Genomic DNA, 24,582 nt, shown 5'->3' with positions numbered 1-24,582 from the left:
ATGTCCTTTCTATTGTCTCATCTCTCACAGAAACTTTGATTTTAAAATGTCTGAAGCACTTCCCTTTTTGTTTCAGTCTGTGGTATTGTTTTAGGTGGACAGACACTGTGGAGCTGAATAGGGATGCTCTGACTCATTCCATATCTCCTCGTAACAGCTGCCAACTGTGTTTCAGCTGATTTTTTAGTTGTTGGTAAACTTTTCCATCTTAGTGAAGTGTCAGAATTAAAAACATCCGTTTCTCTGACAATTCTTTTCCATATAGAGCTATGATGTGGAGACATAGGCATAAATGGCCCATTGGTCCAAAACTTAGAAACTTATGGTGTTCTCCCAATTAGGCCATTTGCAAAATATAGGTATTCTTAGTTTTGTTTCAGTGATGACAGATTTTATAACTTGAGTGTCTCTAATCACAGATGTATTCACATTTGTTGCATTGAATTCCTACTTGTTCCACATTTTAACCCCGCAAACAGAAAGACACTGTCTCTTTTTAGCTTTGTCAGCATACATTTCTTTAAATTAAGTTCCCCTCTCAAATAATAACCCCCCTCTCTATCATGAAACAGTTTTTGAACTTCACTCGGTAGTTCATTTTTCCTTGCCTTACACACAATTATTACAGTTTTATATTGAACTAAATTAAAAAAAATCATTTCTTGTGATTTTAAAAACAGTTCATTTGTATGTTCTTTATATCCAGCATTGTGAATAATTCTTACTGCTTTTTTCTGAAGTATAAACAAAGGTTGTAAATTTGTCTGGTAAGTGTTACCCCATACTTCTAAACAATAATTTAGATATGGCATTACCAATGCAGAGTATAATATGTACATTGCTCTATATCTCAAAAAATGGCTGTCCACCAACGTTCACCATCCAACCTGACAGAACTGGAGAGGATCTGCAAGGAAGAATGGCAGAGGATCCCCAAATCCAGGAGTGAAAAACTTGTTGCGTCATTCCCAAGAAGACTCATGGCTGTACTAGCTGAAAAGGGTGCTTCTACTCAATACTGAGCACAGGGTCTGAATACTTATGACCATGTGATATTTCAGTTTTTCTTTTTTAATAAATTTGCAAAAATTTCTACATTTCTGTTTTTTTTTCCTGTCAAGATGGGGTGCTGAGTGTACATTAATGAGAAATAAAATGAACTTTTTTGATTTTGGCAAATGGCTGCAATGACACAGAGTGAAATATTTCAAGGGGTCTGAATACTTTCTGTACCCATTGTATATATATATATATATATATATATATATATATATATATATATATATATATATATATATATATATATATATATATATATATATATATATAATTTAATAGGATATATTGTATTGGTTGTAATAACATAAAGCTTTTCACATTTTTATATAAGCAAAAGAATAGATCAGAATTAGAAGTTTCACGTTATCAAAATAAATTATATATTGTAACAATAAAAGTTTCATGTTATAACATGATAACCTTGTATGTTGTCCTAGCATCAAAAAAAACTTTCGCGTTATAACGTCAAACTGTTCCATGTTTCATGTACACTTCCGTACTTTAAGAAATGAATAAAAGTAGACAAAACTACTATAATATAATATAATATAATATAATATAATATAATATAATATAATATAATATAATATAATATAATATAATATAATATAATATAATATAATATAATATAATATAATATAATATAATCTGGTGAAGCGTGGCGGTTTGTAGTTCTCAGACTGACCCCTGTAGGACTACAACTCCCAGGCTGCAGGAGGGACCGCACGTCGAGCGCACGAGCCTCGCTCCTCAGCAGCAGCTGGTGCAGCTGAAGAGGCTACTTTGTTACAGCGGAGCCGCCGGAGAGAAAACGGCTGAACGGAGTCTCCCGGAAAAGTGTGAACAGTTGAGGGAAAACGGCGCAACCGAAGGCCGGTCGGCGAAATTTGGTGGTGGCAGTAGCTTTATGACCTCTCCGGCGGATTTCAAACGTGTGTTTTCACCGTCAAAAGCAGCTCTTTCTCAAAGTTGAGCCCAAGAGGAGTTCTCTCATTCAGGATGTCGGACTGAGACAAAGGGGTCTGGGGGGCATTCCCGTCGGAGCGGTGAGTGGCACATTTAGCAAACACGCAGATGAAAAGTTCACCATCTTGCTGCCTTGTACGAGGCATGAGCCGAGTTTGCGTCGAGGCGTCTAGTTTAGTATGTGAGCTGTTTTTGTTTCCAAACGAGGCCAGTGTTTGTGAGCTCGGTGGCCAGTTAACTTGTGTAGCCTCACTGTGTTTGGCCGCTGTCTCGTGGTGCACAGCATTTTCACTGATAGCCAAAGTGTGGGATTGCTTAGTGTTTAGTCGTTGCGGTGAACAAGCACGTCTAAAATGAGCTTTCTGAAAAGCTGGTGTGATTAATTTGACCTACGGCGTGGTCCAGTGGACATTTAACTGAGCCATTTAAATTGCAGAGCAGAGAAAATGGCCTATGCGGATATATAGACCTCTGCTGTGAGATTAGCAAGGTGCCCAGAACTTTATTAAAACCGATGCATATGTACATCACCATGTCTTTGTTTTTGGTACAGACTCAATTATGTAGTAGAATAAACCGTAAAAGATATCTTAATGAGAAAATTTGACTGAAGATTTTCTAGTTTTCTCAACACTCAGCCTCCTCTGTAAGTGTCTGAACTTTGTCTCGTTTTGCATCCGTCTGTCTCAGCGGCCAAAACTTGATTCTTGAAGCCTCCTCTGAATGGGAAAGATGGAGAGGGAGTTGCAATGGTGGAAAGGACAGCTAGCTGCAGATATCCATCAGTCCCTCCGCATCAAGGTGAGTGGATGCTGTCAAAGACTGCTCCAGTTTAACAGGAGGCTGTTATTATGTTGTCAATATGAGCCAAATCTGTGTGGACTGCAAGAAAACTTTGAATATGCATGACGCTCAATCATTTATTTTACGAGCATTTCTCTCTGAAAATAGCTGTGTGCTGTGATTAAATATTATGACTGAAACATACAGCTGTCTATATAAAATAACTGTTTAAGTACTTTTTTTTTTTTTTTTTACAAAAAATGCGAAAAACTTCCCTTTTCAAGCTCCTCATATGAGAATATTTTCAGTTTTTGTTGTGATTCCCTTTGTGGTAAATGGGATATTTTTGGGGAGTTTCTCAAATGTTCAAAAGTCACATTGGGAAGTTTAGTATTAATTTGTCATTTTAAAGACAAAACAATTCATATTATTAATACTGCTACTAATAGTCTTTATTTATAAAGCACTTTTTCAAATCTAAATTACAAATTGCTTTGAAAGCACCAAAATAAAACAGATCGATCATAGAAACAGACAGATAAAATCACTATGTGGTGTATAAAACTGATACAGATTTAGAAAAGGTAAAAATATTATTGTCGGAAATAAAACGTAAATAAAATCAAGAATTGCTCTCTTATTATAAGTATGTTTTAAGAAGACAAGAGATCACTGACTGACTCCTCTAGAATACAATTGCAATGGTAAGAGATTTTCCCTACTTTCTGACATTTTACTGTCTCTATGACTGCTTTTAATACAGTGCAGATATCCTGGTAAGGAAGACAAGAGCTGTGTTGATATTCGACAGCAGCATCTTCACAAATGAAAAGTTGGGAGGAAAATATAATTGCACGGTCCTGTTGTCTACTTAAACATGATCTGAATTAGATTACATGGAGGAGTTAAGGCTCATTAATTGAGAATGTCTTAATTAACCTCGAAGCGTGATCATATTTCTTCCCATGTGTCACTTTAATGGAGACGTCTGTCACTTGACTGGCGTTTTCAAGCCGAGACTCTCCTGCCATCATCACGCTGACGGAGATGAAACACAGATCGAGTTTTGAATATCAGGTGTCTTAATGTGCCGCGGATTGAAGCTGCATAGAATGAAGACTATCGTGTACGAGATTGTGAATTAGATGTTTGAGAGTCATATAATGAGTCACTTACTTACACACTGTTTGGTTCGGTTTACTCATGCTGGGACGATCTGACTCAGAGCGAGCTGTCAATTAGACTGAAATCTGTACGCGGGCCTGGAAACTAAACAACACACCCACGCTTTTCTCATATACTATAATGAAAGAGAGAGAGAGATACTGTCAGTCTAATGCTAGGTTTGGTTGCACTGTATCAGCATTTTTAGTGAGGTCTCAAGCAGCAGTCTCATATGTTGAATACAATGTCCCTTTTGTTGGTGGTGCAGAGTTACAATAGAGAAATATCTGATTCATGTGGTGAATGGAGGAATGCTCTTTATTTGAAGTGACACATTAGACTTAATCACTTATTTGAGGCAACATGCTGTATATGTGTGTTAAACCTGTCTGTGTTTTTTACCTAGTCAGTCAGACTGTGCTAATCTGGGTTTTCCCCATTACCTTTCGATAATGTAACTCCTGATGTATAAAGATACTGAAAGAGTTTGGGCCTTTTCACAAGAAGACAATCGTTTAATACGTGATATTTTGTTAGTACTCATAGTGACAGCAGTCTATAAATTTTCAGTGTCACACATCTTGTGTGCTCTCAAATGGAAATATACTACAGTTTATTACAGACAATTGGGATAGCAGGTCATCTTAAGTTTATTTGTTTTGCTTCTTTCAAGATGTCACTTAACTAAAAAAAATAATTAGGTAAAAAAGAGAGTAAGAGAAAAGGTCATGATTAATATAAAATAGAAGTCAATGGGTTGAACTCGATGAGAGAAATTGCTACATGATATGAATAATTAGTCCCAAATTAAATGTAGTAGATGGCTCTGACAAAAAGAAAAGTCTTGATTTGAGTTGAAAGAAGCCTACAGGTTTCAGGGTGTTTGCTACATGAAGAAGCTGCCTTCATAATTAAATGATTTATTTATGTAATTTTCAGTTAAAATGCCCAACATGTGCTTTTTCCTGCTTCTCAGATTTGAAAATGTGCTGCTTTTCATGATTGTAAACTGATAAAGTTTGGATTTTCTTCTGTTAGACAAAAAAAAATAACAAGAATGCTGTTTGATTTGCCCTTCCCGTCCTATTTCTGTTGACTAAACTGTTTATGTTAAAAATAGACTGGCAAGCCAGATCGATTTTAGAGTAATCTAACAGTTGGTTACAGGATTGTCAGTGCTGTTGAAAGACTTGGTGATGAGCGGTGGTTGTTTGATGTTTAAACAAACGGGTAATCGGAAAGTGCAGTAAATTTGTGGTGGAAAAAGAATGCTGAAACAAGGATCAGAGCTGTGTGTAAAAAAAAAAAAAAAAAAAGGCCTTCACACAGTGTTCAGATTTCCTGCATGGCGCCTGCTCCCCCACAGCCTCATCCAGCCTTAATGACGTTTGCTGCAGTGATAATGCCCTGATGTGGGAGATAGCGGCGGTGTGTAGCATGTGGCAAATTATCAGACATGCAAATCAGTAGGCAGCTGTGGAATCCTTAATTATGGTGCAGATCCCCCACAAAGGCACCTCTCCACCCCACACAAACCAACCCCCCTCCTAGAGCCCCCCCAGACTCCAGCAGCCTTCTACCCCCTTCACATCTACCCCCATTCTCCTGCTGCCCTTGTACTCCCAGACAGACAGATGGACCAGAGGCAGAGGCAATGGGAGGAGAGCAGAGTTTGGGGAGGATTGGGTGATGTGGTAGGTCATGGCACTGGGGGTGGTGCTGCTATAAGTTGATTTGGAAGGGATAGGGGGCACTGTTTATTTTTGGATTCCATTGAAGTGTCAGTCTGAGCATCATTGTTTTTTTTAGTTGCGTACAAAATAAATGCAACAGTTCATGTAGCCACGACTGTGTCAGTAGTTTTGACTTCATTGTAAACTGTGTTTTGTAAAGTATAGACGGTGGCGTATATTTCACTGAGTTTGTTTTGAAACACAGGAAGGCTGCAACTAACTGTTAATTTCATTATTGATCAATCTGTCAATTATTTCCTTGATTGATTGTCAATTTTTTTGTTTAGCCTGAGCAACGGTCTCAACCCCCAAATTTATAATTGACTATAATGGAAGAACAAGGAAAAAAACTGGAGAACCTTGAGGCACCAAATGTTTGATATTTTTACTTTCGATGCAATCAATTATCTAAGTAGTTGAAAATTTTTTTTATTAATCAGTGTGAATCCTGAAATAACTTATGGCCTGTTTGGGCTAGTCTAAGGGATATCCCTAGACAGTCTTGACATGATGTGGATGTTTTCTGTATTTTTCCTTTATTTTAAGGACTGCTTGCTGACCCTAAGGGGATTAATCTACTAACCCTCAATCTCTTATTAAATCCAAAAGCTCTTGCAGACTTACAGAGCAAGAAACATTTTTGAAAACAAAAATATTTTCTATAAGCGGCTTAAGTGCAGAGAAAATAACTGTTTTGCAAGCCTCTGCGTGCACTTCTACATGTCTTTTGTTTCTTACTCTAAGGCAGATTGTGAAACTGGAACCTTCTGCTCTCTGCTGTTCTGATTGGGAAGATACCCAAGGCTGATTCAATGCTAATGCCCCCGAGTGTCTTCCTTCCACTTTGAAACACATGCAGCTAATTGAACATGAATAGGAGATGTGCTAGGGGTGAAACCTAATCCTATCTGCTCCTCAGCCGCCACTGGAGAGAGGCGCTCCCTCCCTAAACCACGTAGACACACACAGCGCACACAAACCCTCAGCCCATTGTTCAGAGACCCCTGCACTGACCCAAATTAGCTCCAGTTCTCTGCAGCAGTGGTGAATTAAATGGAATTGAAATGAGGCTGAATCATAATCAAGAACTTTCTGTATTAAATTGAGTTTTATTTTTGATAGGGCTATTTTCTACCCACGGCAGCTCTCCTGACAGCAGTTAAAAACCCAGCCACAGGAGACATGCATCACTATTATTATGCATATGCTTTACAACCCCCCACGCTTCTTCATCTCTGCCTCCTGCCCACCCTGCTCCTCTCACCCCCCGTCGTTTACTTGCCCCCTCATTCTTCTTCTTTTTCCCTCTCCAGGAGCTGAAGTTACCGGTCTACCGGGCCCACTCTCCGCAGATTGGCATGCGGCGGTACTTTGCTGACTTGTTGGCAAGCCTGAGCAATCGCTACCAGCTCTGTCCAACAGCACGTCACCTGGCCGTCTACCTGCTGGACTTGTTCATGGACCACTATGATGTCGCTGTTAAGCAGCTCTATGTCATTGCGCTGTCCTGTCTGCTGCTAGCTAGTAAGTCCAGAAACATCCTTCCAGCTTGTTTTCTAAAGCTATCTTCATATTTGTTTAAGTACTTTTCTGCTTTGCATTAACATTTTCTTACTCAAATCCATCATATTATGAGTATTAATGAATTAACACTCACAATAATTTTCATTTTGAGTGCTATATGCTTAAGTGTACGTTACATCTAGCAAAGCAGAACCTTTACTAAGATTAGGGTTTGTGTTTTCATCTTGAAAAGTGTTGCATTTTTACTTTGTCCTTTCTGCTGTTAACTAGTACATTCAGACACATCCTTACAGCTTCTTTTTTAAATCCATCTGCATGGTTGTTTTAAGTTTTGAAGACTGTTTTGCTTTGCAGGAACATTTACTTACTCTTACTTTTCATGTTTACATTAATACTCATAATAATTAACATTTGGGGTGCTGGTTATGTTTTCATCTTAAATGATTACATTTTTACTTAACATGTAGCTACACCGAAGCTCCACAGTTAATCTGCTGAGCTAAAAGAGACATAGTGACTGTGGTTTATGCACACATGGCTTAAGGTGAAACACTTCCTGCAACAAGGCTAATTTGAGTTACTCAAGAGATGATGATGGTTTTTTTCCCCTCCCAGCTCTGCATTTCTAACTGATCTGAACTGTGTTGACGGTTAACTGATAACGGAAAAGTTGCCTTAAAAATAAACAAGGTTTCCAGTGTGGTAGGATGACTGTGCCATTGTTTTGGGACAGATGGTTGGGGATTATGCTCAAGTCTGCAGAACTTTATCCATGTCTTTGATCCTGGCTGTAATATGATCTCAGGGGCTGCTTCTGTTAGTCAATTTGAGATGAGCTAGCGTAGCTCCTTCCTAGGTCAGTATGTCCTCTCATGAAAGGTACATTCTTTTTAATTTCTTTGCTCTTGCTTTTCTCTTTTACTGAAAAACATGCGCTTAATTGCAGAGGGCAGCCCATCCACAAGCTCCTTAAAAATCCATTTGTTGCCTTTAGGCATTAAATATCTAATGGCCTGTATTTTAGCATAGTAACCCAGATATTTGTTGTTTTTCTTCTAGAGAGGAAATGCGTATAAACACCAAAACCCACAATGATTTGATCCTACTACTTTTAACATATCTTATTCCTCTGTGCTGTAGTGCTACCTTTGTTGTCCAAAACTTTCTAGAAATGAATCGGTGTGCACAGATGCAAGGATTATTCTTGAGGTTGAAGTTGCATTCCCTCTCGAGCTATCTGTAATTCTGTAGAAGTGAGTAAAGTTGTGGTTTGGTTTGATGAGTTACTCTGAAAGTGTTTCTTTGTGTTTCGTGTAAAGCAGGTGTGTTATTCATCCTCTCCCTGTTGATGCATGGTGTGGGTTTTGTGTTAGTTATTAGTGTCTCTGTGTCTGTCTGGTAATTAACAGACTGTGAGGTTTTCTGTACATTAACACAGCCCTTGGCATCATGGGTAATTAGACTAATGATGCTGTCAAAGTAAGAGTCTGGAACAGGGCCTGCTCACTTGGGAAGGCTCAGTGTGTGCCTATGCACAGTCGCGTACAGGCCATCTTTGCAATCAGACAAGTCTCTGTGGTGAGATAAATTTGAATACGAGACTTGAAAGAGATTTTATTTAAAAGCAATCTCATGAGAATCCGAGAATAGCTTTAAGAGTTTGCTCATTTAGTGAGATAAGTACTATCGGGCCAACCTGGACAAAAGGTTTTCTTTTAATCTGTAACAGATTAATGCGATTTTTGTATTTTTTTAATCAAAGCTTTTGATTGTGGCTTTCAGTTAGTGAGGCTCTCTCCTCTCTGTTCTTCTGCTTCTGACTCCTCTAGGACTCAAGGGATTCTCTATCATGATTGATGAAGGCTTGAAAGGGCGTTTGATTCAAAGTTGTCTTGGGTTTTCATCTGTCCTGAGGTGCTTTGGAATCTGGCCTAGTTATTGAACAACCTCTCCAGGTCTCACTGCATGTCTTTGACAGGCACACACATTGTCTTTCTTTAAACTTTTCTGGCTTCCGCACTCAGTTAATTAATCGGTACTTCTTTTGTGCCTCTCAGCAGTCACTACTTAATCCTGTTACTCCATTGTATGTGTGTTTTTGTGGTGCTTGTCTGTGCATGTGGTTGTTCATGGATGAGCTCCTCCTTATTGGTAGCAGTAAGGTTGTGTTCAGTTCTTCAAACCCATTGAGGCTGAGTGTTATTGACACCTATCCCAGCTATCAGATTTATTTAGACACCTCACTTCACTCTTGAGGGACAATCAATCAGGAAAACCAAAATTAGCATTTGAAATTCAGTTCACATCCCCTGACTTCAGTTTCTATTGTGTTGCATTCCATGAAGTCCTGCAGTGATTACATCAATCTTCATGGCAGGTTTAAGTCCCCTAAGTCAAAGCTCTGCATACTACAGCTATTTATCATAAATTGAATCATGGATGTGTCTCTGCTGTTGTCTTGATCTATTTTGCAATGTCTCTATGGCAGGTTATTGCTAAAGCTGGATTTCATACTGTTCTTTCAGTGAATCTGATTCAGTGAAGGGTCTCCAACAACAAACAAAAGAGCATCCAATGAAACGACTGAGCACAGGAAGCTCAGTCGTGTCAACTACACAGTGCACTTGCATAGGCTATGGAGCCCCGGGGTGGGGAAGAGCTGTGTGCCGAGGGGCACCTGCCATATGCTCTCGAGTCAGCCCTCAAACAAAAGCCAGTCAATGCAAGCAGGACAGCCAGCCATCCAGCCAGCCCCTTCCCAGAGAGGGGGAGGGGAGCACACTCTCAGGGGTGGAGGTTGATGTGTGTGCGGGCGTGTGTTTGTGTGTGTAGGGTAGAGATTTCCCGTAAGCTAACGTCACTAGAAGAGGACATGGTTGCTGTGGCAACCTTACACTAAACCTATGGATTCTTTTCTTGGGATCACCTAATTAAGATCCACATTGAAGTCTAATCTATTATAGAGTTTACAATTGAAAGAGCACCACTGTTACTGCCACATAACCATTTATCCAGCTAGGTTCCAGTGGTGTCCTTTTACCTTTTTGCTGCCGGCTCTATTTCCTCCTTGTTCTTTCACCTTGTCAGGGTCAGGAAAAGCGAGCCAGTCCTGGGACAGGGCGGTCAGTAAAAGCAGCCCCACATCCCTGGGGGGTTGGGAAATGAGTGGAGCAGTACTTCAAAGACAGGTTGGCTGCTGATGTTAAACAGGATAGAAAGGGAGGGAGAGGTGGTGGCCTGCAAAATGGGACATGTTAGAACTGAACCACCCAGCAGGGTACCCCCAAATGTAGATTAGTAGGAAGCCCACTTCCCCTTTTATCCCAGTCTTAGAGGTTTGACAGTAATTCTGAAGGAACTGTTCTCATGCGGGGTTCTCACAATTAAAGAAATTATGCAGAATTGTATAGATGCGTGTGGAAATGTTAATATTATTCATTATTCTGAGATGCAATCAAAGCACCAGTTCACATTTTTGCTTAAGATCTGTTTTGTGATAATTGCCAGTACAAATTTCCACATTTAGCCACATTCTGTGTTTTTCCTGAACCCTTGTTTGCCTACATGCACCCTGTGTCACCACCCAAACAGCAAGGTGCTTCACACCCTCATTCAGTGGGGAACCCCCCCCCCCCCCCCCCCCCCCCCCTGCACACACACACACACACTCACACACTAACACAAATATATATATACACAGGGCTGAGGTTTCTATGGTTGTCCCTGGTCACCCAAGCATTCAGCATCAGGGGTCAAGGGTTGGGCCAGACCTACATTGTGAGAGTTACCAGGACCAGGGGTGGCAACACACAGATTCCGTGATGGAGCTGTGACCAATTTCCCTGCTGTCAATGAAAGATGAACCAACAAATAAGAGTTTAAAGAGCAAAGAAAATTCCTTCATGGGTGTCAAGTCAAAGAGAAAAGCAGGAAAGAATGAGTATACGAATGAAGGTTCCTTAAAAGGTGTTATTTTCTTAATCTAAGTCTTTATTTAAGGTAGTTATAAACTTTAACCCATAAGAACCCAGACCCATTTTTCCTTAAAGGACTTAATGAGTTAAGGTCAGACATAAAACTTTACAGGAAGAGACTGTGGCATTCAAAGTGTTGACACTGGTGTCACCGTGGCTATGGGTAAAATGATAGTAATAACAAATCCTGTTGGGAAATACATTGACATTTATGCAGTCTTGTTAATGGATTCATTTTTGACTTTGTCCAGTGTTATCATCTTGAACCATTTTTTTCCCTGTTGTACTTTAACTTCCACAACATGTACTCTACCAAAGGGCCTTCTGAATTTTTTCAAGAAAAAATGTCTCTGGTCCTACTTATCCCAGTTCCTCAGGATCAGCTATTTCACTGACCAGTAAATGTATTTTAATGAAATACCACATTCAGTTATACTTCCTTCAGAGAAATTACAGAAATTATGTGAAATGTATCAAAAGAACTTTGCATACCATTTCCCCAAAGCACAGTTAATTTCTGGCACTTCCAAAAAACGATGTGTGCTGTCTACACCTAATGATATTACACATCATACAGATGGTCAGAAACCATCTTTCTGACATCTGTTTATTTGTAAAAAATGATCTGTTCTGTGTAGGATCTAAGAGTCTCAGGAAGTATCCTACACCATGATGTGCATTTATATTTATGTGCTGATGTTGGTGTTGTAGTTTGTATGGTTTGTCAGGCTACCTATGCCACAGATTCAATGTAGAGGAATAAATACTTAGCTTAAGTTTCTTAAACTGACAGCCCAACACTGATACCCAGTGACTGGTCACTGTGCAGAGGTGAGACGGAAGCAAAGCACTGTACTCATTGTTTAGCTCCCTTTTCTTGATGTGATGTCCAATTTGAGACAACCTGACACCCATTTTTACCCTTTCAAAGTGCTTATGGGTTTTTTTTTTTTTGGGGGGGGGGTTAGCAGCTTTTTCTTCCTTTTGGACAGTGAAAATGTCTGCAAATGGAGAATTGATTTTGGTCACCTTAAATTTTCTCTAGATGAGCTTTTTATTTTGACTGCTGATCAAAATAGACTGTAGGTACATGGTGTTGGTGAACTGAAAAACAGAAACAGAGGTCTGTGTTTTTTGTGAGAATGCAGCTCTTAGGTTTCCTATCTGCCCCTATCACTCTAAATCGCTCTTCACCTCCACCGCCGCCTCCTCCCCAAACCACACACCTGGTAGGTGGCCTTGCGTCCTGGTTTTACCTCTCGCTAACCCTTGACCTCTAGACCCTGCCTGTTTACTCAACCTTTTTGTCATCATCACTGTCACCTGTAGGTAATAGGTGTCTCGTACATGCTGTGTGTGGAAAAGTAGTAAATGTAGATGAAAAGAAAGGACTTTTTTTTTTTAAACTTCTCAACTGTGTTTCTTCTCCATTTGCCGACGTAAGATAGGATCATTGCACTGTCTGCATTCCAGGTAGGCTGAACTCACAGGAGAGGAATGCAGCATCGCTTTCAGGCTGCATTCACACGGATGACAGTAAAGAAGCACAAGGAGCTGATGGTGTTGGCATGTTGCAACAAGGATTCAGTGAGGAAATGAAATACACATCACAAAGTTCAGGCTTTTCAAAATTTGAGTTGCATACTTGTCAGGCAAATGGTAAAAGAGCACAATGTTGATTTATTCACACTTGTATGTAAACCTTTATGAAATTAGCTGGCCAGGGCTGTACGTTGCAGGATGGTGCTGGATATTCAAAATAAGCACTGTTTAAAAGCCAGTGTTAATGTGTCTATAATGTGTACTGAGAGCCAGCCAGTCAGCAGAGCATTTATACTTGAAGACCATTTGGGTAATTAAAAGCGAAAATGTCAAAAAGTAATTGGGTTTAACTTCTTAAATGTAAAAAGTTATTACTTGTCTTAGTCTTCATTACAGTTTGCTGGATACATGTTGGTTTTGATTGTTGGCTTTATTAAATAATCTGCAAAGTCATCTTGGGTTCTAAGAAGAAGAAAATTGTTTTTATTATCCCACTGTTTTCTGACATTATTGAACCCAATTGATCAAACAAGAAAATAATCAGCAGATTGACTTATAATAGTCATGAAAAGTAGCAGTCAAAACAAGATATCAGTTGATATCTGACACTAATGAGTTGTGTTGCAAAAAATAGAGAACAAGTGTCAGCCTCAGACTTCGTCCACACTAATTACTCCGGCAATTTAGCATTATTTCAGAAATCATCCTGAAAACACATATCACTTAGCTAGTCACATACACTAGGCATGCATGTGCTGGTATAAACTGGAAGCTGGTTGGTTGTAGAAAGAATTTGCTTGAGTAGTAGCTTGCCTCCTGCTCATGCAGACAGTTAGCCTAGCCACGCTAGACAACCCACGGCAACAAATTTAATTCTCTGCCAGGGTGGGTCTTGTTACCCTCCATAAGGCTTGTTGGATGCTCCTAAAACTGTCCGGACAAATCACCATGAAGTGTAGAGTCAGAAGGTGGGCGTAACTAAGTGACGACAGAGGCACCACGATTCTGACAGAAACATCTGGCTCACAATAAACCGTTATCTTTCGACTCGGCTTTGGCCACAGCCCTTAAAGATTTGAAGCTAAAATTCAACTTGAAAGATAAACAAAGGACGGCATTGAAGTGTTTCATTGAGAAGAAAGACGTATTTGGACTTATGCCGACGGGATATGGCAAATCCTTAATATACCAGTTGGCTCCGCTGGTTGGGAAGCTAATGGGACTTAGCCACAATCCGGCGCTCTAGGAACTACGTCAGCCTATTCGTTGCGCTGATTGGTTGTATACCTACCCAATTGCTGCAGAGTGATTTGAAAGACAACCTTTTAGCCCGCCTCCCTCCCTGTCGAGCGTTCCTAGACCCTTGTGTCTTAAGAGCTGGGTCTAGCGCGGCTAGGCTAGCAGACAGTAGTTACATGAAAAAAATCCAAAATGCACAGTGGCTAGCATAGACAACAATGTCAGCAATACCTGTAACTGGTTGTCCTTGTTGAGTTTACGACTGGTAGTTAAGGCTTGTGTCCTTTTCTTCTGGAAAAGCGTCATGTGATAGTGGAGTGATGAATCAGGGGGAACACACATTGATTGATAAGACCCAGTCTGAAAAGAAATGTGAGTGTGTGCATCATTATTTCCAAAAGTCCCTATTTCTACCTGCCCAGACTAAGATGCAATTAATAAAATTCGATCTTCAGCAATTCCAAAAGTCTCACTTTTAAGACATCTGCATAGTATGGATGGTAGATATAAACGTAGGAAAAATGATGCCTTTTAAAACAAGATGTGTACCTGAAATGTGGATGTAGGGTCACTTATCTGTTTGTTCATTGCTGCATAGGATCCACCTACTGTGGCCACTGTTTTATCACACAGGGTGGATTATGCACAGGAGTCGGTTCTTTTTACAGAAACTGAAACCAAATCGTGGCTGAAACTCATACTGTACTTGTGTAGGTTTCTCTGACATTGCTTTAGTTTTTGTTTTTCAAGCCTTTGGGTGTTCCATGTTTCTCATGTGCCTGGTCACCTGCAGTTGTAAATCAGAGGAGTAATCACAGAGCACAATGAGGAGATTGACTGGTTCTGTGTCTCTTAAGATCAAAGGGGCTGGGGCTGTGTGGAGATTGGGGGCATTGGTGGCTTTTTATGGCTGCGTCTGTGTGGACATAGCAGTCTAGCAGCAGACAGAGCACTGATACAGAGGATATGAGGTTGAGAGAATGGGGCAAGTGTGGACTGGGCCATGGAACGAGTCCTGCTGGCTACAAACAGCCTTGTTTCATTGTGCTTCCTGTTCTGCTGGAGAGACGCCATTACTGCCTCTTTGCTAATTACTCCCTCACCCCCACCCACCGGGATGTTGGACTGCAGATCCTGATCCCTCTCTCTTCCTCTTTCCTGCACGGCTTAATGGTGGGTCGCAACATCAGTGATAAAACTTGAACCGTGTAGGAAGACAGCCTGCTTCACTAGACATAAAGAGGTAAATGAGGTCCATCAAATGCAGTGACAATAGCTATGGCATGTTAGACAGCTGTTTTCTAGAGTGCTCACTTTTAAGTCAATAAAGCACCCATTATGACTGTTTGGTTGCCATGGTTTTAGATTAAAAGATTTACCCCAACAGAAGGTTGTTGTTGTTGTTGTTGTTGTTCCCAGCTTGATGCATATTTTTACCAAGCCAATACATACACTTTTAAATCCTAACATGGGGATATTCTGTAATCTTTATCAGCAGGCAGCAGAATGTACTGCATGTGTGTGTTTGGTTGTATATTTGTACGGGTTGTTAAGGCCCAAGTTTGCTAGTGCAAATGTGTTTCTGTGAGCAGTTTGAGAAGTAATTATTTACAGTTTAGAGTCATACTAACTGTACGTTTCATAAATGTGGTGAAATGAAGAATAGCTCTGGGTAGAACTCGTCAAGTACGCACAACTCAAGTTAGAAAAATCTGCCTGACAAAAATGTTGTCAAACTTGGCTTATTGCAAACATATCTGGTGTTTTTCTATGACTGATGGTTTTGTATATAACAAAAATCTCGGTACAGAAAGGCCAAACAAATACTTAATACTGTTTAGAAACTGTTGCAATTTCATTGTTTGTCCACAAGACGGTAAATTAAAAAATGTCCCAATGACTACATATGAGGTTAAGTGCATATTGAAGATAATTCTTGAATTTGCTCCATATATGTTGAATATTATAATGTAGTAAGGAACAGCTACAAGGGCATTTAGTCACTTTTAGACTTCCAGTGTTTTTAAAAAATGATAAATTCTGTTGTGAAGCCATACATCATTATGGCTGTTTTACAGTAGAATCATTTGTTCTCTGCTTTCACACCAGCATCTTTTTTTAGTGTCCACAGGAAGAGTTAGTTTCTGACAAACACGCTAGTAAAAAAAAAAAAAAAAAATCAGCTTACGACTACATTATGTTTTAATAAACCGCTTATAAAATCTCTCTATATGTCTGATTAATTCTAAATAGGGGGATTTTCAAGTGTAATCTTGCATAAAAAATACAATTATATGTGTGTATGTCCTTTTTGTATTCTCAAAAATTCATATCAGCCTCAAAAAATGCGTTTAAAGGTTGAGTCAAGATTTTGGGAGCTAGTCTCCACTAAAAACTGTGTGTAGTTCATGGCACACTGGCTTGAGAGGAAAGCCAGTATTGGAGTAACCTGACACCTCCTTGCCCTTATTCTTAATGTTTGAGAGGAGGCCTGCTGGACCCTTGGATTAAAGGCAGAAACACCCCTTTCATTGGTCGCATGGCCCCCCGAGGCCTCGGGGCTGTTGCTATGGAAGGGAGGACGTCTTGGGATGGGGAGGGGGCTCTCCATAATGACATTGCTCAAATATCTGAAAGGATCTGGGGTGAGACATAGGGACGGGAATATTGGAGATCGAGCCGAGTGAGTTTTTCATAGAAAGCGTTTGGCTTTTATAATCCACTCTAAGTGCTGCACTCTCTGCAAGCCTATAGTGATGCCTCTCTAAGCTTATTAGTGTAATAGCTTAGCTTTATGGCCAGATGTTCAAAAGTAGTCAACTTAATTGCAAATGCTTAGTAGGCACTTGTTAGGTTTGTGGAAGCTGGAATAAGCTGCTATAAACCTGCTGCATATGATTGTAATCATTGTAAAGACAGAAAGAAAGCAATTAATATACATTCTTTTGCAAAAATTAATCATCACCACTGCATGTCAAGTTGAAACTTGATTTCTAAACCTTTTAACTAGAATTCATTCTCATTTGAATTTATTGTCAGATTCAGGTATTATGAGCACTCAAACAAATGAGTCTCATCATTTACTTCTCTAACTTACTTATATGTTCACATTATTGTCAGTAAGCACAATTTGGAGCCTTCCAAGGGTCACAGAATATTTTGGTTTGCATTAGTTAGCATTAACTTTTGCATTCTATGCCTTACATTCCTTCTGATCTATGCAAACGGTTTGTTTGTTAGTCCAATCCAGGTCTAATGCAGTTTAAGGAAACATTCTGAAGATACTATTTAAAGAAGAGTTGTTGTGAGACCAGTGCATTTATTACTGGCAGTGAGCGTATTGTAAACCATATTTTGACAATGAATCTGTTGGAACTGATCATTTTAAGGATCACAGAATCTGTTTTTTAATCCATGAATTCAAGTCTATAAATCAGAAACAGACGTAATAACCTCCCACAGCAAAGGGGGACAGTATGTTGTTTTTGCCTCAAAAACAGTCTTTAGTTTTTCATTTTTAAAGTCAGTAAATGGTAAGAGGAATACATCACATTTTCTTTGATAACTGATCAGAGTGACAGTTTGTCAAAATTGCTGTTGAATGAATTTGTTGCTTTAATTTGAGTTTGAATTATGAATTGATCGTTTTAGCCTTGCAAGGAATACATTACGTGGGATGATGTGTTTTTGAATCATAGCTTAAATTTTTTAGCGATAAAATCAAGAATAAAACATATTTCCTGCAGGCAAACACTTTAGGTCCCCCAAGACACATTCAGTATCCGAAAGTCCAAAATTCTTTTGTGCTGCTGTCAGATTATTTTCATCATAGACTTGTAACCTTGTGCAGTGCAGAGGAAGCATTGGAAAATGTATATGTAAACTATTATAGGAGCTTTAATGTCTATTTTATGCAAAAAGAAATGTTTCTAAACTGCAAATGAATGTTGAATACATTTCATCTTTATGGCTCTGAAGTATGTAGATGATGAAATCTAACTTCACTACATCTGTTTCTTTCTTTCCAGGTAAATTTGAAGAGAAGGAGGACCGGGTTCCCAAACTGGAGCAGCTGAACTCTCTGGGCTTTATGTGCAGCCTTAACCTAGTTCTCAACAAGAGGGATCTGATTAAAATGGAGCTTCTGCTACTGGAGACCTTTGGCTGGAATCTGTGCATGCCCACACCTGCCCACTTTATTGACTACTACCTCCATGCCTCGGTGCAGGAGGGCGACCTCTACAATGGCTGGCCTCTGTCCTCCCTCTCCAAGACCAAGGCTTTCATGGACAAATACACTCACTACTTCCTGGAGGTTTCATTGCAGGGTGAGTTTTAGAGGGAGAGTGATGAACTGGACTTCACTCTTTGTCCCACATACTTTTGACATGAACTGATCCATGGATTGTGCACAGTTAATCAAAGAATTAATCAAACCGTTTTCTTCTTGTAGACCACGCCTTCCTCAGTTTCAGACCATCCCAGGTTGCTGCTGCCTGTGTGGCTGCATCGCGCATTTGCCTTCAAATTTCCCCAAGCTGGACTACTGCTCTGCATCTGCTAACAGGCTACACCTGGGACCACCTCACCCAGTGCATTGAACTCATGTTGCTGTAAGAGACACACCAACAAACACACAACAGTACAGAAAAAAATGCATAGAAATAGAAAGCAAGGCTCGCAGAGTGGCCTCTTACAGTGCAATGGATACCCAAGATAAACAAAATAAGGCCTCCATCTTTACACACTTTATTTGCCATGTTTTTAATTTTAAGGTGCTGCTTGTTTAAACTAGTGAAGGCTTGTGTGTGTGTGTAGCTGTGTGATCTGGTGAAATCTGTCCATCTGATAATCATAGCTCATGTCCTCAGAGCTGTGTAATTTAAGAACAATAATTACCTGTAAGTTGCAGATTTCTTACTAAGTAGTTTTCGGTTTGTTCAAGTATAACATGCAACAACTAATTGTGTGGGAGTTACTGATCCCTACTCCTGTTACCGGTTTTATCTGAGCAGCAGTCTTTGTATTTTTTTTTTTTTTAATCTTTTACACAGGAATTCACCCACTTTACTCTCTGCCCTCAGAACTATTGTGATCATAGTTGTAATTCACCAACCAATTGCCTACACATTTTCCTACTAAGTTCATCTTTTTGTTATATTACCCACTGAGAATGTGTGTCTTCTCCTTTCACAGTGCTCACGACAACGATGTGAAGGAGGCCAATAAAGCTAAATCCACCCCTCCTCACCGGCCCTCCTCTCTGCAGTCCCAGCCCTCTCACCTCTCTCCTGTGTCGGCCATCCAGAGACCAGCCTCCTCCACCTCCTCCTCCACCTCCTCCACACCACAGCTGCTTTTCCAGCCAGATGGCTTCCCACACCTTTCCCAGCATTCCCCATCCCTCTCCCAGCTCCAAGCCTTAGCTGACTCCCAGGCATTGAGCTCTGTGGTGAACATGTCTCAGGACTTCCTCCAGAGCCACAGGATGGGTCTGCTAACTGGGGCTCCCTCTATGACTCCTGGGGGTGCGTTCCCCTCCTACCCGAGCCTAACATCGGGTCTGCAGCCAGGGGCACGTGCATTGCCACTCCAGGGCCCCATTTCTGTGCAGATGGCCCTCGCTGGAGAACCACGACACTGTTTGAGCATGGCCTACAGCGGGGGGTACCTGGGGGCTCATCACACGTTCACAGCTGGGTGCTTTGACAGGTGACGCCAGGAGACGGAGAGGGAACACAGAACCCTACGAGAGTCCACTGCTATGCTTCCGTCCCAACTCCCTACCCCCAAACATCCTCTTCCGGACCTCCTCTCTCTCTCCGTCGGCACTGCAACACCTTCAGCTTGTCCAGCTCCCCCGTCCCTTTCGCAGAGACGCCTCAAACGCAAGCAGAGGGCCAAAGGCAAGACAGACCCAGTGGAAGTCATCACACTGACGTGACAAATGCTCCACTGCCTCATATGAAATGTTGAGGCGCTGCAAAAATGTTACTGCCATATTCTAAACTGGATTTATAAATCTGTGTTATTATGAGACTGTCATCACTGTGAATGAGATGAAAGCAGCGGTGTGATCTCACACCCACCTCATTCAGTGCCTGTTCTCAGTTGTGTGATAGCTGAGCCAATTTTAGAAGTGCACAGAACACAAAGTATCTGTGATGAGCGTGTCTTGCTGCTTGACGTGTTTTTTTTTTTTTTTCTTTTTCCCATTTTGTAATCCCAAAAATTGAACACATTTTATAGAGGAAAATTTGGCTGGTATTGTTTGTTGTGCCACCATTTGAGAGACACATAGAAGACAAAATAGAGGCTTGTCGCTGACTTGGCACGGCATTAAAAAGGCTGTATACATCAGTAGACTATTTGGCCGTGTCTCCTGAATGTCAGCGAACGTCGAGCTGAAGGGCTTCTCTGGGAAATCCTCACAACATACGACCTCAGAGGGGACGAAGAATTCTTTGTTTCATGCACAGCAGGTGAAGTCCACAGCTCAAACAGGCCTGCAATATTTTGGTTCTTCTTTTATGTTCTCCTCTTTCCTCATCTTTCTCTCCCATCTCCAAAGTGGAGCCTTGTGGCAGAGCCTTCACACATGCAAGTGAAAGCGTGGCTCTCTTACAGCTGCAGGCTTTGTCATACTAAAGTTTTAATTTCTCCCGAACCGCTCAAAGAAGTGAACACAAACTGATGTGACTGGACCAGCATGGTGAAGGAGACATGGACGTTGGTTGTGTATTGTACATATGAAATGCTGCTGCCTTCTTATGAACTTTTGGTTCTGTGTCTATGTTAATGACTCCAATGTTTACATGAACCACTAAGTATCAGGGACTTTAACAAGATTACTTGAATATGATGCCATTGAAACATGCCATAGCTTTTATTTATGATGACTCATTTTTATCATGTTCTTGATTTTTTTTTTGTTTGTTTTTAATTCATTTTGTTTGATGTAGTGTAGATGTATATGCCAGCTTAGAAGCCACCATTGATTAATTTTAGTTTTCTTTGTACCCGTTCGTAGAAACTGTATATTCAGGCTCAGGTTTTAAGGCTGAAGCTAGCAGTCTTTCCTTCATTATTCTGTGCTATTGTGCTTTAAAGTGGATGCTGATTCAGTATCTGTGGGGGCTGCAACATTCCCCTTCTTCATCACTGGACCATACCCTGTGTACAGCTCAGTAAATGAGTGCATGAAGCAGTCTATTTGCTGCAGAGTGGAACAAACCCTCGGTCACTGGCTTCACCCACAAACATCTGCAGCCAGTCCTTGGTAATTGCTTCCCAGATTTCTAAAGCTGCAATCCCCAATCTTCCACTTCCTGTTTAAGTATAAACACATCCAGATTCCCAGTGCCGGTCAAACTGGTTACCACGGCGGTACCTTAACGGCACGGACCCCAGGTTTTAGGGTGTTTTGTTGACTGCATTCTGACTGAATTCTGACTGAAATTAACCATTATCTGTTGGTTATTTTCTCAACTGATTGTCCATGACATATCTAAAAGTAAACCATTTAGGAATTAACAAGTTTTATGCTGCCAACAGTGGAAAACACAATAATATTGTGTTTTTATATCTTTGCTGTATATGAAAAAAGCAGGCTGGAATGAGAAATCATTTAGCATTCTTGCTGGAAATATTAAACAGGTAATTTAAAGAAAATGCAAACCAATGAATCTACTAATCGTTCCAGCTTTAGAGTGAATTGAAGACGACTTCTTTTCAGTCTTGTGGAGAATTGTTAGCTTGTTCTGGAAGACATTGAATAACTTAGATATTTAAGTTAGTTTCTTAAACTTTAAATTGCCAGTGGTTTAAATGTTTCACTCTACATTTAAGCCCGCTGCTGTTTGCTGTGGACTCTGGACATCCTCTCATGTTTGTGCCTCATCCTAAGTTCAGAGACATGTACAGACATTTGTCAGATAACACTACATAAAGCCTTCTAAAACTGCAGCTCTCAAGATTAATATAATTGCCAATCACTAAATCTTTAACTGACATGTGTTTGCTTTCCCACCACTGAAAAGTACACATTAATGCTGTTCAGTGATATGAACCATGATGCTATGCCTTTTTTTTTTTGTATAGTTTTGTTATATTTTCTACATTCCGTTTGTTTTCATTATACTTTAGGTAAATCTCTTTGTAATTCTCCCAATTGATGCTGTTGGTGTGAATTAGTTCTTTTTTTTTTTTTTTTAGAGTTCAGTTTGCTCTTTTTTCCTCAGAATTTACGAGCAGCTTGTCATTGAGGTGTCAAAGGTGCAATATGTTGTTTTTCTGTTGAAACTGACCAGCCATCACTGTCTCGTGTATACCACTGGTTCATCTTTTGTAACTTATTTTGGATAATTGTGTGATTTGACTTGCCGTAGCTTGATCCCCTGTAGAGGGCGGTGGGCTCTGAGCACAATTAATATGTTGCATATTGCAGCCACATGCTTTGAGTGATAGATATTACTGAATGCTTTTTTGTCTTTTAGCTAGAGTTTTGCCACGCGTTTTTCTCTCCCGTGAAAGGTGCTGATGTCACTCACACCAAACAAACACTTGTCTTATGTGATGGTAACAAAATGACACCACAAACTTCCAATTTATATTTTTATATTCTTTTGTAACAATCTGTAGTCTTGGATTATGTGACACGGAATGATAAGAAAAAAAGATCTGTTATCATAAAGTGCCATGAAAAAATAAACACAAGTGAGCTGAGTTTCTGAGGGTTGTGGGTTTTTTTCTTCTTAAAGGAGTGTGACTGAAGTGCCTGCAGCATGTTGGGGAATAATGGTTTGCTCCAGTTGGTTTAGATGGAAGACAATAAAATAGCTCCAGTGGATTTTACACTCAGACATCCAGCTGGGGCCCCATGTTGTCAATGAAACACACCATTCTTTAAAACTACTAAATTAAACTAAAGCCAGAGGTGGCACGCAATTAAGAACATTTATTTAGGGTTTGTTGTGCTTCAATTTTCTTTTGCTTTTCTTCACTACATATACAGTCATGGAAAACATGATCAGACCACCCTTGTTTTCATCAATTTCTTGTTAATTTTAATGCCTGCTACAACGAGAGATTCATTTGTTTGGACAAATATAATAGCAAAAACAGTTCATAAGAGTTTAATTTAAGAGCTGATATCTAGACATTTTCCTTGGTTTTCTTGATAACCAAAATCATTTTAGTTCTCACATCAATAGCTATGGCATTGTAACTCCAAAAACATCTTTTATTCATTCCATGTTTTATTTTCTGTCTGTTTTAGTCACATGATCCACACAGGAGTTTGTACTTTATTATATAACTATTGTTTTTGGTGACTGCAGCATGCGCCTTGGCATGCTCTCCACCAGCTTCTCACATTGTTCTGTTTTTGGGCTTGTGGTTCTCCATTTTGCATTTGATGATTTTCCACAGGTCTTCTATTGGATTTAGATCTGCTGATTGAGCAGGCCAAGACATGGTTCCAATGTTCTGGTTCTCCATCCAGGCTTTAACTGTCCTTGCTGTGTGGTAATGGGCATTGTCTTGTTGGAAAATCCAGTTATTGGAGGAAAGAGTTTTCCAGCTGATGGAAGAAGATTGTTTTCAAGAGTAGTCCTGTACATGACCTGGCTCATTCGCTCTTCTCACATTGCATTTTCCCTGTTCCATCCATACTGAAACAACTCGTCACTGATCCACTCCCATGTTTTACTGTAGGAGCAGACAGTCTGGTTTGTAGGTTCCTCCAGGCTTCCTACTAACCAGTAAGTTGGCTGGAATGAGCATCAATTGGAAATTGGATCCATCACTGAAGAGAACCTTCGTCCAATCATCAACAGTCCAATCCTTGTGATCCCAGCAAAGAGTAACCAGGCTTTCCTCTGTCTTTCATTGTTTAAGGGCTTCTTCCTGTCCTGTGTGACTTCAGACCAGATTTAAGAAGTCGGTTTCCAACTGTCCTTGCCGAACAAATCACATTTCTCCACAGTGCCCACTCATTTCTGAGGTGCCTGGGGGTATGACGACGATTCCTGACACAAGAACGGATGAGTGACGGTCATCTCGTGGGGTAGAAAGACGTTTCCTGCAGCGACCAGCTAACACTTTGGTAGTACCATGTTGGCCATTTTTTTTCTTAGTGTAATGAACAGCTGTCTTGAAGATCTTCAGGTTTTTCGCTGCCTGTCTCTCACTCATACCAATTTCCAGCAGTGTCAAGATGGCTGCCTTTGTGGCTTCACACAATTCTTTTCTTTTAGGCATTATGTGAGAGCTGACAACTGCTGACTTGTGCTACGGCTTGAATGAAAGCAGGAAACCACTCTAGGCCTTTACATGTGCAGTGCTGCTGATGACATGAAATGGCCTCTTATATACTATGGGAATACAGTTAAGCTGAAGCATGTCAAATAGGACATAAAGTACTATCTAATCAGCTGCTTTTTTGCTTGTGTTCATTGTTTTCTACAGGTAATGTACCTTTAGTGGTACCAGGCATTAAAATGAACAAGAAATTGAAGAAAACAAAGAGGGTCTAATAATTGTTTCCATGACTGTACAGTATATAAGAAAAATACTGTCTTCTTTAATCCAAATTTATC

The 24,582-nt window shown here is 40.2% G+C and overlaps 1 protein-coding gene across 1 annotated transcript; it reads left to right on the top strand.

Moving 5' to 3' along the window:
* Window positions 1–1,816: 1,816 nt before the first annotated feature.
* On the top strand, window positions 1,817–22,708 carry ccnjl (cyclin J-like). The gene is made up of 6 exons (XM_022219511.2): window positions 1,817–2,105; window positions 2,716–2,826; window positions 7,019–7,229; window positions 18,013–18,312; window positions 18,438–18,597; window positions 19,181–22,708. The coding sequence occupies exons 2-6, from the start codon at window positions 2,749–2,751 to the stop codon at window positions 19,698–19,700; spliced, it is 1,269 nt and encodes a 422-aa protein (XP_022075203.1). The 5' UTR covers window positions 1,817–2,105; window positions 2,716–2,748; the 3' UTR covers window positions 19,701–22,708.
* The last annotated feature ends 1,874 nt before the right edge of the window (window positions 22,709–24,582 follow it).

The sequence above is a fragment of the Acanthochromis polyacanthus genome, chromosome 10 (assembly GCF_021347895.1).
Source record: "Acanthochromis polyacanthus isolate Apoly-LR-REF ecotype Palm Island chromosome 10, KAUST_Apoly_ChrSc, whole genome shotgun sequence".
Lineage (NCBI taxonomy): Eukaryota > Metazoa > Chordata > Actinopteri > Pomacentridae > Acanthochromis > Acanthochromis polyacanthus.
Note: the sequence above shows the minus strand (reverse complement) of the source record. Positions and strands in the feature narration are given on the sequence as shown.

Bases quoted from the DNA above. Each gene is read 5' to 3' on its own strand.
- ccnjl (XM_022219511.2), top strand. From the start codon at position 2,749: ATGGGAAAGATGGAGAGGGAGTTGCAATGGTGGAAAGGACAGCTAGCT. The intron at 18,313-18,437 runs GTGAGTTTTAGA...TTCTTCTTGTAG, and splicing joins CCTGGAGGTTTCATTGCAGG to ACCACGCCTTCCTCAGTTTC. The intron at 18,598-19,180 runs GTAAGAGACACA...CTCCTTTCACAG, and splicing joins TGCATTGAACTCATGTTGCT to TGCTCACGACAACGATGTGA.